Below are 16,599 nucleotides of genomic sequence, written 5' to 3'. Positions count from 1 at the left end.
TTCAATCAAATGCATAAGCAGCCCACATGCAATATAAAGGAATGTGGTGTTATTTGTTCTTGGACTGGACCGATAGAGGGCAAAGTCAAGCTAAACACCGATGCCTCGGTCTTAGGAGATGTTGCATGTGCAGTCACGAAGGATCCATAATATTTAGCTCTTGCAGATACATACAATCACGCTATGATGTTTTGGAAGATGAGCTTCTCGCATTAAAGGAAGGAATTTCGTTGGCATTACAATGGAGTAATCTACACATTGATGTGGAATCTGTTTGCTCGGAGGCTGTAATGATGATCAAGGGAGTTATTAGGAATAAGTCTAAGTATGCTTTTATTATTAGATATATTATTAGTAGTATGGAGCAGAGTTCTTGCATTGATCATATTTGTCGGAGTTGTGTAATAATGTTAGTCATGCCTTGGCTAATTTTGGTAGGGTGCAACGCCGACTATGGTTTGGCTAGACTTTGGCCCACAAGAGTTCTTGAAACTTGTGGGACGAGATTGTAATACTTTATTCCGAGTAATGCGAGAATTTATTTCGCAAATAAAGCACTCGCATTTTGAGCTCTCTATCTGTATGGAAGGGTTGGCAGTGATGCTCGAGCCGACAACAATGGCAATGACGCAAGAATCTGAATATTCCGCGACATCGACCGTTCTTTCCACGACAGGCAAAGACACATATGAAGAATCTTCAAACCTAATCAAGAAGTGAAATCAATGTAGTACTATAGGAAGAGAAGAGGAGAGATAGAGCTCACATTGACCGATCATTATCAAAATAGGGTTAGTAATTGGTTATTCAAGTTACTATATGACCATAAAGTTTTTTTCTACATAACAAAACAAATCAGCAAAGTCACACACAAAATGAAAACTATCTTTCCCAAAAATGATTTTCTTGAGACGAAAAAATTACTCCCTCTAGCCCGGTCCTTTTTAATCTGCATGCATATAAGATTTGTCTGAAGTCAAACTTCGTAAAGTTTAACCAACTATATTATATATAAGAATATAAGAAGAAAAAATACTTGTGAGAAAATAACTTGCAGTTTCTTCTGTTGGGTCGAAAACCCAGTAAAGGCCCATCAGGCCGCAACGTAACCGTCGCGTTGGTTGGCGCCCTTGGAAAGCCCTTCCTTGTCCAAGCCTGCGCCGCAGCGGAGAAATCCGAGCCGTACACGAGTCACCGTCCGCGAGGATCCGTCCGTCCCAGAGCCGCAAAACCCCGGAACCTGGAAGGGCAGTTCCGTAACTTGCGCCCGCAAAACCCTAGAGGCGCGCGCGGGGGCGAGGGCGAGTCCGACCCGGTCCCGCCTTCCCGGCCCGGACGGAGGCGGCCATATAAAAGCCCTCACTCCCACCCCCACCCGGCGGTTACCGCATCGTCGCCAGGACAAGCCGCCAGCCAGCCCAACCCAAACCACCGGACCGGAGCAGCAGCCGACGCCTCACAACTGCCGCCGCCGCGCAGGCAGGTACGGCCTCTCTCTCCCTACCCGCTCGCCGCCGCCGCGTTTGTGTTGCGTGGATCTGAGACGGCGGTTGGTTCCGTCGCGCATTGCGGCGTTGCAGACGAGCCAGCGGGAGGGAGCCATGGATCGGTACCAGAGGGTGGAGAAGCCGCGGGAGGAGGTGCCCATCAAGGAGAACGAGATCCGCATCACCACCCAGGGCAGGATGCGCAACTACATCACCTACGCCACCACCCTCTTCCAGGTACCGCCGACGCCTTCAGCCCCTTTGAATCGCCGGTTTAAGCGCCCGGTTGTGTAGGCGATAAGCAGTGGGGTTTAGTTTAGGGATGTGTCTCGAAAGTTAGCCGAATGAATGATTGGGCCGTACGGATTGCTGTCCGCTAAGCGTGTGCTTTCAATGCGAACTATTGATTCGAGGATAGGAGGAAATTGTTATCCTCTTACTCTGATGCCTTGTTTGGTAGGATTGGTTCTGTTTTCGTATATTACTTGTGATGTTAAAAAGTAAATGCCCCTAGCACTGTAGGGCGATGACTTTTACTGTGTGGTTGCCAAAGCTGAAAACGCTTGTGGCGAATTAGGCAAAGTTTTTGGATAAGTCCCAATCGTACAGATAGATGTTGTACTCCCATGGGGTGTGATTTGTCACTTTAAAACACTGAAGAATCTGAGATCATGTTGGGCCGCTAATGTGCCCGGTTGCCACTTTTTGTACGGCCAGTAACCACTTTAGTTGATGATGAGTGTGGTGCACGGCTACTTGATATATTCTCTAATAATTGATGGCGACCGTTAGTCACATCCATGTTTTGATGATTTCTCCTGATGTGATTTATGAGTTTCCTTTGATGGCTTTATTTATGGGTTTTCGATAAAAACGCAAGTGTGCATTGCATGCAGTTTTGTTTTTATGTTCTGTGGCTGATGCTTTGCCATATATACATACAGGATAAGGGTTGCGATGAAGTTGTATTCAAGGCGATGGGAAGGGCCATAAACAAAACTGTGATGATTGCAGAATTGATCAAGGTACTTTTGACGGCGGCTGTGCATGGAAACTATGCATTCAAATTTATTCTAAATAAATTGTTTATTGCTTTTTTGTTGCACAGAGGAGAATTGTGGGTCTCCATCAAAACACTGCCACTGAATCCACTGATATTACTGACACATGGGAGCCACTGGAGGAAGGCCTACTTCCGTAAGAATCGACTCTAAACATCTTAGCATATAAAGCTACTACTTGTAGTAGTTGCTAGATATTTTTAACTTACTTTCAGATGTCTCAGCTGTGCTCTTGTGATGACATACAATCTTTTCTCCCTGCAGGCTTGAGACAACAAGGCATGTGTCTATGATTACTATAACTCTTTCAAAGAAGGAGCTGGACACGTCATCTGTCGGGTATGCTTTGCTAGCTGTATATCTGATACTAGGAAAAGTATTTTAATTTTAGACTAAGCAATCATCCCTGTGTTTTGTGGGCTACTTGGTTACGTTGGAATATTTATTTGGGAATTTTCAGGCTACCTTATTCAGCTGTCTCATGAATTGCTAGTTATTCAATTATGCAATTCTTGTTATAGTTTTTGGCACAACTATTAGCTATCTGGAAGAATATGTTGTAACATTGCAAATTGGATTATTCTTCTGCATGAAATGATAGGTTGAGTTAATTGTATGTGCAGATATCAATCTCCTCTGCCTGCTGACAAGGTGAAGCCGTTTGTTGAATATGAGAATGAAGAAGGTATTGGGCATGTTTCACTTTGTTGTCCTTATCATCTCTTATTCTGTCTGCTTTCTTATTTCACTGTAATTGTAGATGCGCACTCACCTCCTGGGCGAGGAAGAGGCCGTGGCCGAGGCCGTGGAAGGGGAATGGGAAGGGGTAGAGGTGCACGTGGTGGGGCTAATTTGCTACTTAGTAAATCATCATCTTCAGAGTATAAAAATGTGCAGCTGTTCATCATTACATAAATTACTTTTCAGGGAATGGATACATGGAGTATGCTGATGGTGGATGGGAAAATGAGCATGCTCCTGCCTATGCAGGCAATGGGTATGCTGACCATGGTCCAGCTTATGAGGGTAATGGGTATGCTCGTGGTAGAGGCCGTGGTTTCAGGGGCCGTGGCAGGAGAGGTGGCTATGGTGGTCAGCCTGATTATCAGCATGATGGAGGGTATTATGATGAGGCACCAGCGCCACCCCGAGGTGGGGGCCGTGGTTTCAGGGGTCGTGGCAGGAGAGGCGGCTATGGTGGTGGCCAGCCTGATTATCAGCAAGACGGAGGTTATTATGAGGAGGCTCCTTTTCCTGCACCAGCTGGAGGTAGAGACAGCTTCCTTCTACCAAATTGGTTGTATGCATCTATGTCCCTTTTTAATAATAAACCGCTGCATCTGTGTTGTGTTGCAGGTCGTGGTAGAGGCCGTGGCCGTGGGAGAGGCGGCCCAGCTCGGGGCAGAGGGCGCGGTGGCAATGCCAATGGCAACATGGTGTATGCTGCCGCTTCGGGCGCATAAGCAGTCCGCAGCTCGCTGCCGTCGTTAGTTGGATGCCTGCTCCAAGCATGAATATGTATCATCTGTGTTGTTTATCTGTGATGACATATATACTTTGTATAAGCCTGTCATTGATTGGGAATGAGGCCAGATTTTGATCTTTGACTAGATTTGTAGGGGTAGCGCCGTTATGATTGTGCTTTGTTTTTTCAAAGTAGAAGTCAAACTAATTGTAGCTACCAGTTGGTAAAGGTTTAGAGCAGGGCATTCTTTCAATTTTTACATAAACGAAATCTTGTTCTGTGTTACATTGTGCCAATTTCGTTTGGTGTCCTGTTTTTGAAATGTAAGTTCTATTTATCGGTACAATATGATTTCTTTTCGCTGGGCCTCTGGTTACAGGATTTTGAAAACCCTGGAATAGGAAAAACATAGCTTGTGTTATAATCGTTTTAGTCTCATAGAGCAATGATTTTTCTTTGAAGATCATAGTCTCATAGAGCATCCCCAAATGTAAAAGCAAACTTAAGCATGGTTCATTGCATATTTTGAAATTTTAAACTCTAATACAAAATGTTCAACATCATACCCGTCGAAGTTGTAGTGAGTTGGTGTAGATCGCCCTTCTAGGGGCCTGCCTTGTGTTCATTGCTGGTAGACGCTAGTTAAACAAATCTATGAAGATGGTATAATAATCCGCTATGAGACAATGTTGCGGTTATAACTGATCATAAAGGCAATTCAAAAGGAACTCGAGTTTTTGCTGGTACGCTAGTTGAACAAATCTATGAAGATGGTATAATAATCTGCTATGAGACAATGTTGTGGTTATAACTGATCATAAAGGAAATCCAAAAGGAACTCGAGTTTTTGCGTGATTGCCGAGGAACTGAGAGAATTAAATTTTACCCTGAAGTATTATAAACGGAAATACTAATGCCCACACGTGTAGGCGTTTGCATCTTACCCACATGTGGAGATCCGCGTCCGTTTGTGGGTGCACGAATCTTGGCATGTTTATGGTGTCACGTAGGACCGGGCTGGTGTGTGGGCATTCACCCGGTCGCCCACACATCCGTTTCACCACACAGAGGGGCCGGGTGTGAGCGTTTAGTAGTTCGCTCACACGTCAATTTTCACTCATGTACAAGGGCTGGTGTGTGGGCATTTACTCGTTCGCCTACACGTCCGTCTCCTCTCCCACATCCAAAGCTATCACTTGCCATGTGTTTTGCAGGGTACATGGCAATTGCCCTAGTGTGCTTGTAAGTAGATGGCAACTCTCTTTTACCCGAACATGTCAGTTGTCATGTGTTTTGCAGGGTACATGGCAACTGCCCTAGCGTGTTCGTAAGCAAATGACAACTCTCTCTTTACCCGAACATGTTATTTTGCCATGTCTTTTTGTAACGCTACACGACAACTACCTAGTGTTAATAGGTGGCAACTCCTAAAGTTTTCAAATCATGACAACTGTAGTAAACCAGACCATACATGGCAACTGCCTAGTGTTAGTAGGTGACAACTCCTAAAGTTTTCAAATCATGGCAACTGTAGTAACCAGACCATACATGGCAACAACTGCAGTTGTCCAAAAAATGGCATCTCACACTTGACCTGAGATGACAACTGCAGTTGAGCAACCATGGCAAACGTAGTTGTCAGACATGACAACTGTAGTACAGCAACATGGCAACTGCAATTAAACAGACATTAAAGAGGGTTCGGATCATGGCAACTGCGGGGACGCGTGGTGACTGTCATGCGGGGCGTGCGGGACCGTGAGGTAGGTGGCTGAGAGAGGTCGTGTGAGTGTTATCTATTTTGCCCACACGTAGGCGTGTGAGAGGGACCGCGAGGGAAAAAAAGGCGTGTGAACATTACTTTTCTTGCCCACACGTTGGCGTGTGGGCTGGTCCTCTTAGACACCACACAAAACATGTGACCAGATCTGTTAACGCTCACACGTGTGGCAGTTATCATCGTCCATTATAAATACTAGTAGGCGAAGTTTAGATCAAATAATTAATTTAGCAGATTGCGTTTGACGCATAGTATGTTCTAAAATCCAAAATGAAAAAAAACATGTTGAACCTTGGCGCTGATACTGAGAGGTGATTCTTGTCTTCCTCTTGCGATTCTCGTCTTCCTTCCTCATGCGCTCCTAGTCTTTCTCGGTGAAGGGCTCCGCCGCCATGAGGTCCAAATTGGCCTCGGTGAGCTTCTGGATGTATAAAGCATACCTAGCCTCGGCAGTGCGTTGTACATTGGCCAGGGGTTGCCTAAGTTGAGCTTGGAAGGGTCGGTCGTACCTCCATGCTATCGTGTCAGTACGCGCACGCGGTGAGCTCTGACATCTCTGAAAATACCAAGCACTTCCGCTTGCCCTTGCACGTGATCTCGACGGCGTAGTGGCGTGACGACCGAAGCGGATGTCGCGGTAGGGCATGATGGCATCCTCGACACAATGGAGTTTGACGGCGACAATGGGTGAACCCCCGCAAAGCACGGCCGGAATCAATGGAGTTTGACGGCGACAATGGGTGAACCCCCGCAAATTTGCAACTATGATATTGGTTCCAGCGCAAAAAAAAACTATGATATTGGTTGCAAATATTTGAAGACACGAGCGCCAGTGCATCCTAGAGGCTGAACAGAACTGCACCCTATGGCAGTCGCCGCAGGTGCTCCACGAGCTCGTCCACGTACTCCTCCTGCTTGGCCCGGTCGCAGAGCATCTCCTGGAACTCCCTGGCGTTGCGCGCGAGCGCCTTCCCTTCCTCGTCCTCCCGCGCCATCACCCGCCGCACCGTGCTGGCGAGGTCGGCCCGGCCGAACGAGCCGTCGCGCTCGTCCCTGGGCACCTCCAGCCCGACCCCCCTCGCCGCCATGACGCGCGCCGTGAGGCCCTGGTCGGCGAACAGCGGGAGCATCACCAGCGGGTGCCCGAACAGGAAGCTCTCCATGAGCGAGCTCCACCCGGCGTGCGTCAGGAACGCGCCCACCGCGCTGTGCGCCAGCACGCGCACCTGCGGCACCCACCCGGCGCGCACGACGCCGCGCCCACCCACGCGCTCCTGGAACCCGTCGCCGGGGAGCAGGGGAGCGCTGGCTTCCCGCAGCGCCCAGAGGAACCGCGCGCCGGACAGCTCCAGCCCGGCCGCCAGCTCCCGGACGTTGTCCGGGGTCAGCGGCGCCTCGCTCCCGAACGCGACGTAGAGCACCGACCTCGCCGGCTGCTCGTCCAGCCAGCGCATGAGGCTCGCGGTCTCCTCGTCCTCGTCGTGGTCCTCGCCGCCGGCTTCTTGGGCGGCTCGCGCGGCGTCGTAAGGAGCGAGGAGGCCGGAAAGGGCGAGGGGCTTGCCATAGAGGTCGGCGATGAGGGGGCAGAGCGCGCCGTCGACCTCGCGGCAGCTGCGCAGGATGAAGAGCGGGCATTGCCGCTCCGTCTCCCAGAAGCGGAAGGCGTCGCATACGCCAGAGGCGTTGGGGCGGAAAACGTAGACCATCTGCTCGGCCTCGTAGAGGCGGTGGGCGATCGGGGTCGGGAACGGGATCCACGGCGGCTGGGCCGCCAGGTCCTCCGCCGTCACCCTCGGGCGCGCCTCGTTCGCCGCCTTGGTGCCGGCGAAGGCGATGAACACCGCCGGGAAGATGGAGAAGAGCGCGCACGGTACCTGCACGCAGCATGGAGCGTTAGATGGAGCCATGCCATGACCGGACGTACTACCTACTCGCCATGGCAGAGACGTACCTTGTGCTGCTCGGCTATGGGCGGGAGCCAGTGGTGCGCGAAGTCAACGAAGATCCAGTCGGGCTTCTTGCCGAACCCCGTCGTACCCTCACCATCCCCGCAGTCGCCGGCGCAGGCTCCCGCGAGAAAGCCGGCGAAAGGGGCGGCAAAGCCGTCGAACGCGGCCTTGAGGAGGTCGCCCTTCTCGGGCGGGACGTCGGCCGTGGACTCGGCGCCGTCCGGGAGGCCGGCGACGGTCGGCATTGGCAGGGGGAGGAGGCGGATGCGGGCGCGGAGGTCGTCGGGGACGGGCCTCAGCCGGGCGAGGTTCCTCGGCGCGGAGACGAAGGTGACGGCGTGCCCGCGCCGCGCCAGCTGCTCCGAGAGCTCCATGTAGGGGATGATGTGGCCGAAGGCGAGCCACGGGAACACCACGACGTGGAGCGGCGAAGAAGACCGCGCGGTCGCGGTGGCCTCTCCGGCGTCCGCCATGGCCTCTGCTCTTGCTTCTTGGAAGCAAGTGTGCTTCCGCCACAACTGAGCTACGTCATCGCAAGCGTGGAGTGAGTCCCCAGTGCACAGACGGAAAACATACCATATTTGGTAAAAAGAGCTTCCTCGCACCTGCAGAAAGTCGGTAGTCCTGCTCCGATCGCCGGCGAGAGAGACGAGACGGAGAAGAAATGTCGATCCAGATCTGGCGGAGAGAGATGGGAATGGAATCGGGGAGAGATGGGACGCGTCCGGCTGAGACCGTGACTCGAGATATGTTTATTGTTTCTTGAGATAGCAAACTGCTCATACCAAGCAGTCGTCCGTTTTTCTTGGGAGGCGAACCTTTCTTTTCAAAGAGTTAAAAGCACTAGGAGTCCTACAACTTGCTCTCAACGTGATAATTTAGTCCTACAATTTGAAAAATAACCCTACCCAGTCCCTGAACTTGCTCAAGATGTGCAAAACTAGTCCCGGCGAATCAGAGAGCGCCATGTGGACTCGTGGGTGCGCACCTGGTCAGCCCGTGCTGTTTTGCAAATAACCCCCTGGAGTTGCTCTCAATCAACCCGCACTACCAGCACCAGAGCACCTGAATTTATTAACCGCATTTAATCTATCAAAGGGGAAACTCATGTGGCCTATCGCAACTCATTCTTCTCCATCCTTGTCTCTGTCGGCGCTGGAGCGGCCGTTGCTGACGTCAGCAACAATGGCTGCCTCGCCGGAGCAGTTCCGCGAAGATGTGCAGCCTCCGTCGGCTCATCTGGTCCGGCCGCCTGCAGTCATTCCTCCAGACTATGGTGAGCTCCTCCGAATTGCATCTTCTCTCTCTGTTCCGTTTCTTGATTGTGCCGGCCACAGTACGGCCTCGTACGGCGGATCCGTGCGCTTGGGGAAGCTGATTCAAGCTTGTTAGTTGCTTTGATCTAGCCAAGTGGCAATCCTATCAAGTGCGCTTGGGGTTATGAGCGATGCATTTAGTCTAGGGTTTACTCTTCGTCGTTATGGGTTTGGTGAAGAAGGTGTGGTTTTTGCATGAAGCTAGGGTTATGAGCTATGTTCTACTTCTTGTGTGAGATTGACATGTTGTGTTCTGTACTGTACATTGGGTTACCATGCTATGGTTTTGGTGAAGTAGATATAATAAATCTGAATGTGTAATTTATCTGAATTTGTTTTGCATGCAGTACATGTTCAGTTAAGTATTACTGAATTTTTAACTGACTTTATGCAGTTTATTTAAAGTTAATTGAATTTTGCACTGAATGCATCTACTTTTTGTATGCAGTACATGTTCAATTAAGTTAACTGTATTTTTAACTGAACTTGGGCAGTTTATGTTCAGTTAACTGAATTTTAACTGAATATCTCTCTTTTTGGTATGCAGTGTGTGACTCAGCAATGGGAAAGAGTGTTCACACTCCTTTCTTTACACTTGAGCTGGAACATGGTGGTCTTTTCTGTGGATCTATCACTGCCCCAGAGTATTATAACTCTTCTTTGGAGCTCCTTGACTATGTTGATGCTTGCACATTTTCATATGCAGTCTTAGAAGAATACCTAAAATGGTTGGGATATCCTGCCAATGAGCACATTATTTACTGGTGTTTACCTGAGAAAACACTTTCAGATGGCTTGGTGAGAATTAAGGGTGATGAGGATTTGCAGCATCTTATCATAGTTAGTGCTCAGCACAAAGTTCTTGCAATTATGGTTGACCATGCAGACTTCATCTGCAATTTCAGAGAAGATTTGATAATAAAGCCGCCATCTGTTGTAAACCCTGTCAGAATGGGCAACTCAATTGTTGGTGCAAGCAGTGCATCATGTGGTCAGAGCATTATTTCAGTGAATGTTGAAGATCCAATTTCAGAGGTTGCAGTTGATGGGACAGCAGAAGATGATGTTCTGACAGATTTGCTTAATTCTGTTGCTGACCCAAATTTGCTGACATACTGTGTAGAGCCTGACCTGTTTATAAGTGCAGAGCAAGACCTCCTTAATTGTGCACAGCCAGACCAGGTTAATGCTGCAGAGACAAATGTGATTGTTGCTGCTGCAGATCCAAATTTGCAACCTGAAAATGATGTGCTGTCAGATTCAGATTTGAGTGACAGTGATTATGAAATAGATGATGGAGATGATGATCTTTATGAAGAAAACATTGACTTTGATGTTGATGAAGAGGCTGAGCAAGAGGAGGTAGAGGTTAAGCCTGACTATGTCCTTGAAGATGAAGATCGCAACCTCTCCACACAAGCACAAGATCAACTGAAGTACAAATTCAGAGCTTTCAATTCCAAGGTGGACATGAAATCCCCTGTTTTTAAACTAGGTATGGTATTTGTTGATGTGGTTGAGTTGAGGAAAGCTCTCAACGCCTATTCAATAAGGAACAGAGTGCAGATCAAGAAGCTTAAGAATGACAAGATCAGATTGGAGGCAGTTTGTCAGGGTGGTGGTTGCCCATGGGTGCTTAGGGCTGGAAATGACAACAGGACTGGAGGTTTTGTCATCAAGGCATATAATGGATTGCATAAGTGCTAGAAGAAGTGGAAGTTAAAGGATATGACAGCAAAATTCCTATGCAACTTTTTCATTAATGAGTTCAGAGATGACCAGAAGATGTCCATTGGAACATTTTCAAGGAAAATAACAAAGGAATTCAATATTACTCCTAATAGATGGAAGCTTGCTAGGGCTAGGAAGCAAGCACTTAAGGAGATACATGGTGATGAGGAAGAGCAGTTCAGCAGGCTATGGGATTATGGGCATGAGCTAAGGAGCAAAAACCCTGGGTCTACATTTCTGCTAACAACTACACTTGTCAAAGATACAAAATTTCCAATGGGCAGAAAATGTTTGAAAACATTATATTGGTCATATGATGCTTGTAAGAGAGGATGGCTAAAGGGCTGCAGGCCTATTCTCTTTATTGATGGTTGTCATATGAAAACAAGGTTTAAAGGAGTGCTCCTTAGTGCTGTTGGAATTGACCCTAATGACTGCATATTTCCCATTGCAATGGGCTGGGTGGAAGTAGAATGCAAAAGTTCATGGGAGTGGTTTTTGACCACTCTAAAAGATGATCTAAATATTACAAACACAGCTCCTTTCACAATTATGAGTGACAAGCAGAAAGGGTTAATAAATGCTGTGCACAAGGTTTGGCCAGATGCAGAACACAGGTTTTGTGTGAGGCATATTTACCAAAATTTTAATGAGAAGCACAAATGAGAGGTATTGAAGCAAGATCTGTGGGCTATTGCAAGATCACCAAACAAGGTAAAATGGAGAGAGAACTGTCAGAAAATGGATGATCACTGCCAAGCTGCCTTCCACTGGACTGAGAGGCTTGAGCCAAACACATGGTGCAAGGCATTCTTCAGGGATTTTCCCAAATGTGACATCCTGCTTAACAACAACTCTGAAGTGTTTAACAGCTACATTCTTGATGGCAGAGAGATGGCAGTGCTTAGTATGCTTGAATATATCTTCTACAAGATCATGCACAGGCTAGTGAGTAAACAAAGGGAAGCTATAGAAAAGTGGGTAGGCTAGAGAATATGCCCAAAGATTCAGAAGAAATTGGATAAGAATACAGAGTTTGCTGCAAACTGCCATGTATCTGAAGCTGGACAACAATTGTTCAAAGTACAGTCTGATAACAATTGTTACACAGTGGATCTTGCTTTGCACACATGTGATTGCAGAAGATGGCAGTTGTCAGGAGTACCATGTGGTCATTGTATAGCATGTTGCAGGGAGGAGATGATTGACCCAGAGACAATGGTTCATGACTGCTACACAGTTCAGACATATCTCAAGGCATATGGGTACACTCTTGTTCCTCTTGTAGACCCAAAGCATTGGGAGAAACAGAATGGGTACAAGGTGCATCCACCAGTGTTTACTAAACAATTGGGAAGACCCAAGAAGAATAGGAAGAAAGCACCAGAGGAGAAGATCAAGAATGGTGTTAGGGTTCTGAACAGAAAAGGTGTGACAGTGCACTGCTCAATCTGTGGCAGAGCTGATCACAACAGGAAGGGGCACTACAAATGGCAGGAAAGTCTCATTCAAGATGGGATAGAGGTGGTTGATGAAAGCTATGATGACCCTACCTTTCTTCAGGTATAGCAAGCACTTAACTACATATGTCATTGTACTGCATTTGTACTGTATTTATGTCATTGTAGAACTTAATGTGCTTAAATGAATCTGTGCAGAACATTTTCCCAAACAATGTAGACCCTCTATTGGACCCAATTGATTCACCAACAAGTATGGTTTTCACCATGGCTCAAAGGGAAATTTCTACAAGAGCTCCTCAAAGGGCATATGGCCCATTACCACAACAGTCTGCCTTTGTTTCTGCTGGTGGTGCTGCAATACCTCAGGCAGTGATCACCACAGAGATGCTCATTGGTAGACAGACAAGGGCAAACACAATAGCTCAAAGAGAAGAAGGAAGAGCAAATAAAAGACAAAGAAATGCACCTCCAGGCAGAGGAACAGGAGCAGATTCAGCTACAGGCAGAGGCAGAGGTGCAGCTCCAGCTGCAGGCAGAGGAAGAGGTGCAGCTCCAGCTCCAGGCAGAGGAAGAGGTGCAGCTCCAGCTCCAGGCAGAGGAAGAGGTGCAGCTCCAAATGCAGGTAGAGGAAGAGGTGCTGCTCCAGATGCAGGCAGAGGAAGAGGTGCTGCTCCAGTTGCAGGAAGAGGAAGTGTTCCAGGTGAGAGGGCATGGTGGCTGTTGTTTGGAGATCAGATTCAGAGGCAAATACCTGATCTCAATGCACCTGCTGAAGATCTGAATGCACCTGCTCCCTGATTAGCTGGCTGTTGCAATTGCCTTTTTTTGTAAAGGCCTAGACTGATGTAACTTTAAGATTGGCCTATTAAGTATGCCAAACAGTGGCATGAAGTGGCAAGATTTGCATTCTTTGGTGGCAAAACTAGTTAATGCCTGAATGTGCTCAATGACCTAGTTAACTGAATTTGCCCTCATTGTGCTGTTCTAGTTAACTGAATTTTAATGCATGTTGTTCTAGTTATCTGAATTTTTTGCCTGCTCTTCTAGTTAACTGGATGTGCATAATGATGTTGTTCAATAAAATAAAATAAAAATATTCTTCTACTTATGTGAATGTGCACAATGAGCTAGCTAACTCAATGTGCACAATGATGTAGTTTCAAAAAAACTTTTTTTTGCCCGGGGCTCGAACCCAGGACCTGGGGTTTATAACGCTGCGTGCAATGCCAGTGGGGTAGAGCTAGTGATTTGTTCTAGTAGCACCTCTCGATATACATATTGTAACTTTTGTGGTCCTGCAGTTAAGCATGCGTTACGGCCTCTATCTGACGATCGAGCACATCGTAGCGTAGTCGTTTTGGTTTCCTCACTTTAAGATGTGGCGACCTGCCGTTCTCCCTCTCCACTCACCGCTCGCACACCCCACTCCTCCACCACTCCACCAACCACCAAAAAAACCACGCCACTCACCGTCTCGACGACCACGCCACCGCCGCCGCCATGGACCAGAGTCTCGGATGGCAGAAAGTCGTCGAAGAGTTGGCCGGCGACAACCCCGAGCTTCGCGCGCAATACAGAGAGATCGCGCGGTGGTTCCCAAGTGTTTAGATGATGAAGATCCACGCACGCGGTCTCGTTAAGGTGATGACGGATGCTGAGAAACGTCATGCCTTCCCCGACGGCATCAACGTTCCTCCGGCGACCATCCTCCTCTGGGCAATGCGCGAGGTTCAGCGCTCCCCTGACCCCAGGCAGCGGGCCCGCTGGTGGATGTACCGCCCATCCACCGCGGCACCGGCCCAGCCGGATGCAGAGCGCATTGCGTCCAGGACCGAGCACGTCCACGACTTCGTGCTTGCCCTGCCGGCGCCCGTCAACGCCACCTACTGGGACCATCAAGGTCCGTCTTTCCTCTTCGGGCCTGACGACGACTCTGACGATGAGTCATCTGACGAGGAGGTGCCGAAGGTCGTCCTGTTGTCAGACGATGAGCCGGAGGTGCAGATCGTTGCGCCGGTCGGAGCCGCCGTGGATGGTGGCCGCAACGTTCCCATTGAGGTGGACGACCTGCCAGATCTGCCTGAATCCGCTATCATCAAGCAGGAGGTTGAGGAGGAGGAGGTGGCGCCGGCTGTTCAGGAGGTTAGCAAGAAGAAGAAAGCAGCAGTGAAGAGGGCAGCTGTTCTGGAGGTGCACCGCTCCGAGCGCCTGAAGCTGCTCAAGGACTGAAGAATGCTGCGTTTGCAAGAGGTGCTGCTTAGGTATGCTGTTATACCACAGCATATAAGTTAGAGATATGATGTTGTTAGGTAGGTATGCTGATATATATGACATCATATAAGTTAGTAAGATGGGGTTGTTAGCTAGGTATGCTGCTATATCATCACAGCATATAAGTTAGAACTCTTTTGGACATTCTATGGTTAGGTGTGCTACTATATACAACACATAAGTTATCTGTAATTATCTGAACATGCATGATGTTGGTATGCAACTGGACTGCTTCCAATCTTGCAAATGTGGTGTGCTGCACTGCTGTGATGCAAATGTTGCATACAGTACTGCTTTACTTGCTTCTTTCTCTTCTTTCTGCATGTGGAGCACTTACTATAAATAGCAATCTGTACATATGGCACCTCATACAGAAATTCAGGTTTCAGACTCATTTTTAGTCAAAATTCAGTCTAGTTCAGACTGTTAAGTTAAAATTCAGTTAAGTTCAGACTGTTAAGTTAAAATTCAGTTAAGTTATAATTCCCTTTAGTAAGAATTCAGTTTGGTAAAACTTCAGTCTAGTTCAGACTGTTAAGTTAAAATTCAGTTAAGTTATAATTCCCTTTAGTAAGAATTCAGTTTGGTAAAACTTCAGTCTAGTTCAGACTGTTAAGTTAAAATTCAGTTAAGTTATAATTTCCTTTAGTAAGAATTCAGTTAACTTAAATTCAGAGTGTTAGTTATAATCTAGTTAAGTTCAAATTCCATTTAGTTAGAATTCAGAGTGTTAGTTATAATTCAGTTAAGTTCAAATTCAGAGTGTTTATTACTTTGAAAACCAACAGTTGACTCTAACATTGGGCCTACCTACCACCATAAATCTAATGCCTACCTACCAACCACCATTTCTACTATATAAAGCACCCCAAATTGCCACAAACAACAACCACAATCCCTTCTCCTCCCCCTAGCCGCCAGAGAAAACCCTAGGACAGATAGAGATGGATCTTGGAGAGGTCATCGATGAAGAAGAACATGTGCCAAGGGTAGCCAGGCGCAGAGAGGCAAGAAGGAGGGAGAGAAGGAACCTAGCTCAGCGGATACTTGCAGCACGCAACCGCAAAGACATGGAGCAGTTCCAGGAGGCATCCCCCCTTGGCTCCAACCCTAGTGATGATGATGTCATCCACTGGGCAAGGAGGAGGGCAAACTTCCATCCCTTTTAGGTGACTAGGATGAGGTGGAGTAGAATTCTGTATCCAGATGAATAAGTTTTTATGTGATGTAGTATCTAGATCCTCCTGGCTATTTGCAGTTAACTGAAGTTTTTATGTGATGCAGTATCTGGTTTTTATTTGTCATGCAGTATCTACATGAATTCTGTATCCAGATGAATAAGCTTTCATGTGATGCAATGTAATAAATCCTAGTTCCTCCTTCTTCTATGATATGTGATGCAGTGTATGGAATGTATGAAGTAACTTAATGAAATCCTGCATCTACCATTCTATGATCCAAAATACCAGTGTATGCAACTTTCAGATAACTGAACAAATAACAGTTAACTGAACCATATTCAGTTAACATTGTATAGCAAACTTCAGTTAACTTCAAAAACAATCTTATACAAAAATATTTGATAAAATTTCATTGTATATATAAAAAACACGGTGAACTGACATAACAAATCAGTAAACTGACATAACAAATCAGTAAACTGAAACAATGTTCAGTTAACCAAAGAAATACTCACTTCACTGAATCTACATTCAGATAACTGAATAATAGTTAAGTTCAACAGAAAATCAATTCAGTTAACTGGCAGAGCATTGATAATCCAAATTCACTTAACCAAATTCAGATAACATAGTGCATGCTTGTTGATTGCAGCAAATAGTACAGTGCATCTGGATACAGGGCATCAAAGATAACCCAAATTAACTAAACAAGTCCACTGATAATCATTAACTAAACAAGTCCAGATGATCACTCAAATTCATCTAGCAGCTCCCTAACCTTCCTTATCTTGCACTTGGTGTCCTCTTTATGCTTGAACAGGTCACCAATCATATACTCTAGCTTCTTAATCTCTTTCTTCAACACATCCCTTTCTTCCTTCAATTTGTCCCTCTC

The 16,599-nt window shown here is 47.1% G+C and overlaps 2 protein-coding genes across 4 annotated transcripts; one reads left to right on the top strand and one right to left on the bottom strand.

Annotated features, from left to right (window-relative positions):
* Positions 1 to 1,324: 1,324 nt before the first annotated feature.
* LOC119302705 (heterogeneous nuclear ribonucleoprotein A3 homolog 2-like) lies at positions 1,325 to 4,317 on the top strand. 2 transcript variants are annotated; one of them, XM_037579748.1, is made up of 9 exons: positions 1,325 to 1,483; positions 1,581 to 1,724; positions 2,432 to 2,512; positions 2,596 to 2,684; positions 2,813 to 2,887; positions 3,172 to 3,233; positions 3,309 to 3,389; positions 3,476 to 3,817; positions 3,905 to 4,317. In XM_037579748.1, exons 2-9 carry the CDS (start codon positions 1,602 to 1,604, stop codon positions 4,009 to 4,011), a joined length of 960 nt encoding a protein of 319 aa, XP_037435645.1. In that variant the 5' UTR covers positions 1,325 to 1,483; positions 1,581 to 1,601; the 3' UTR covers positions 4,012 to 4,317. The 2 variants fall into 2 exon arrangements, with proteins under 2 accessions (XP_037435645.1, XP_037435643.1); XM_037579746.1 differs by having other exon boundaries at positions 1,349 to 1,483; positions 3,309 to 3,380.
* Positions 4,318 to 6,544: 2,227 nt separating this feature from the next.
* LOC119297809 (putative UDP-rhamnose:rhamnosyltransferase 1) lies at positions 6,545 to 8,575 on the bottom strand. Of its 2 annotated transcripts, XM_037575447.1 has the most exons (3): positions 8,348 to 8,575; positions 7,745 to 8,260; positions 6,545 to 7,667 (listed from the first exon to the last, which is right to left on the bottom strand). In XM_037575447.1, exons 2-3 carry the CDS (start codon positions 8,213 to 8,215, stop codon positions 6,657 to 6,659), a joined length of 1,482 nt encoding a protein of 493 aa, XP_037431344.1. In that variant the 5' UTR covers positions 8,216 to 8,260; positions 8,348 to 8,575; the 3' UTR covers positions 6,545 to 6,656. The 2 variants fall into 2 exon arrangements, with proteins under 2 accessions (XP_037431344.1, XP_037431345.1); XM_037575448.1 differs by having other exon boundaries at positions 7,745 to 8,575.
* Positions 8,576 to 16,599: the final 8,024 nt, after the last annotated feature.

The sequence above is a fragment of the Triticum dicoccoides genome, chromosome 5A (assembly GCF_002162155.2).
Source record: "Triticum dicoccoides isolate Atlit2015 ecotype Zavitan chromosome 5A, WEW_v2.0, whole genome shotgun sequence".
NCBI classification, from domain to species: domain Eukaryota; kingdom Viridiplantae; phylum Streptophyta; class Magnoliopsida; order Poales; family Poaceae; genus Triticum; species Triticum dicoccoides.
This window is presented reverse-complemented; position numbering and strand designations above follow the sequence as displayed.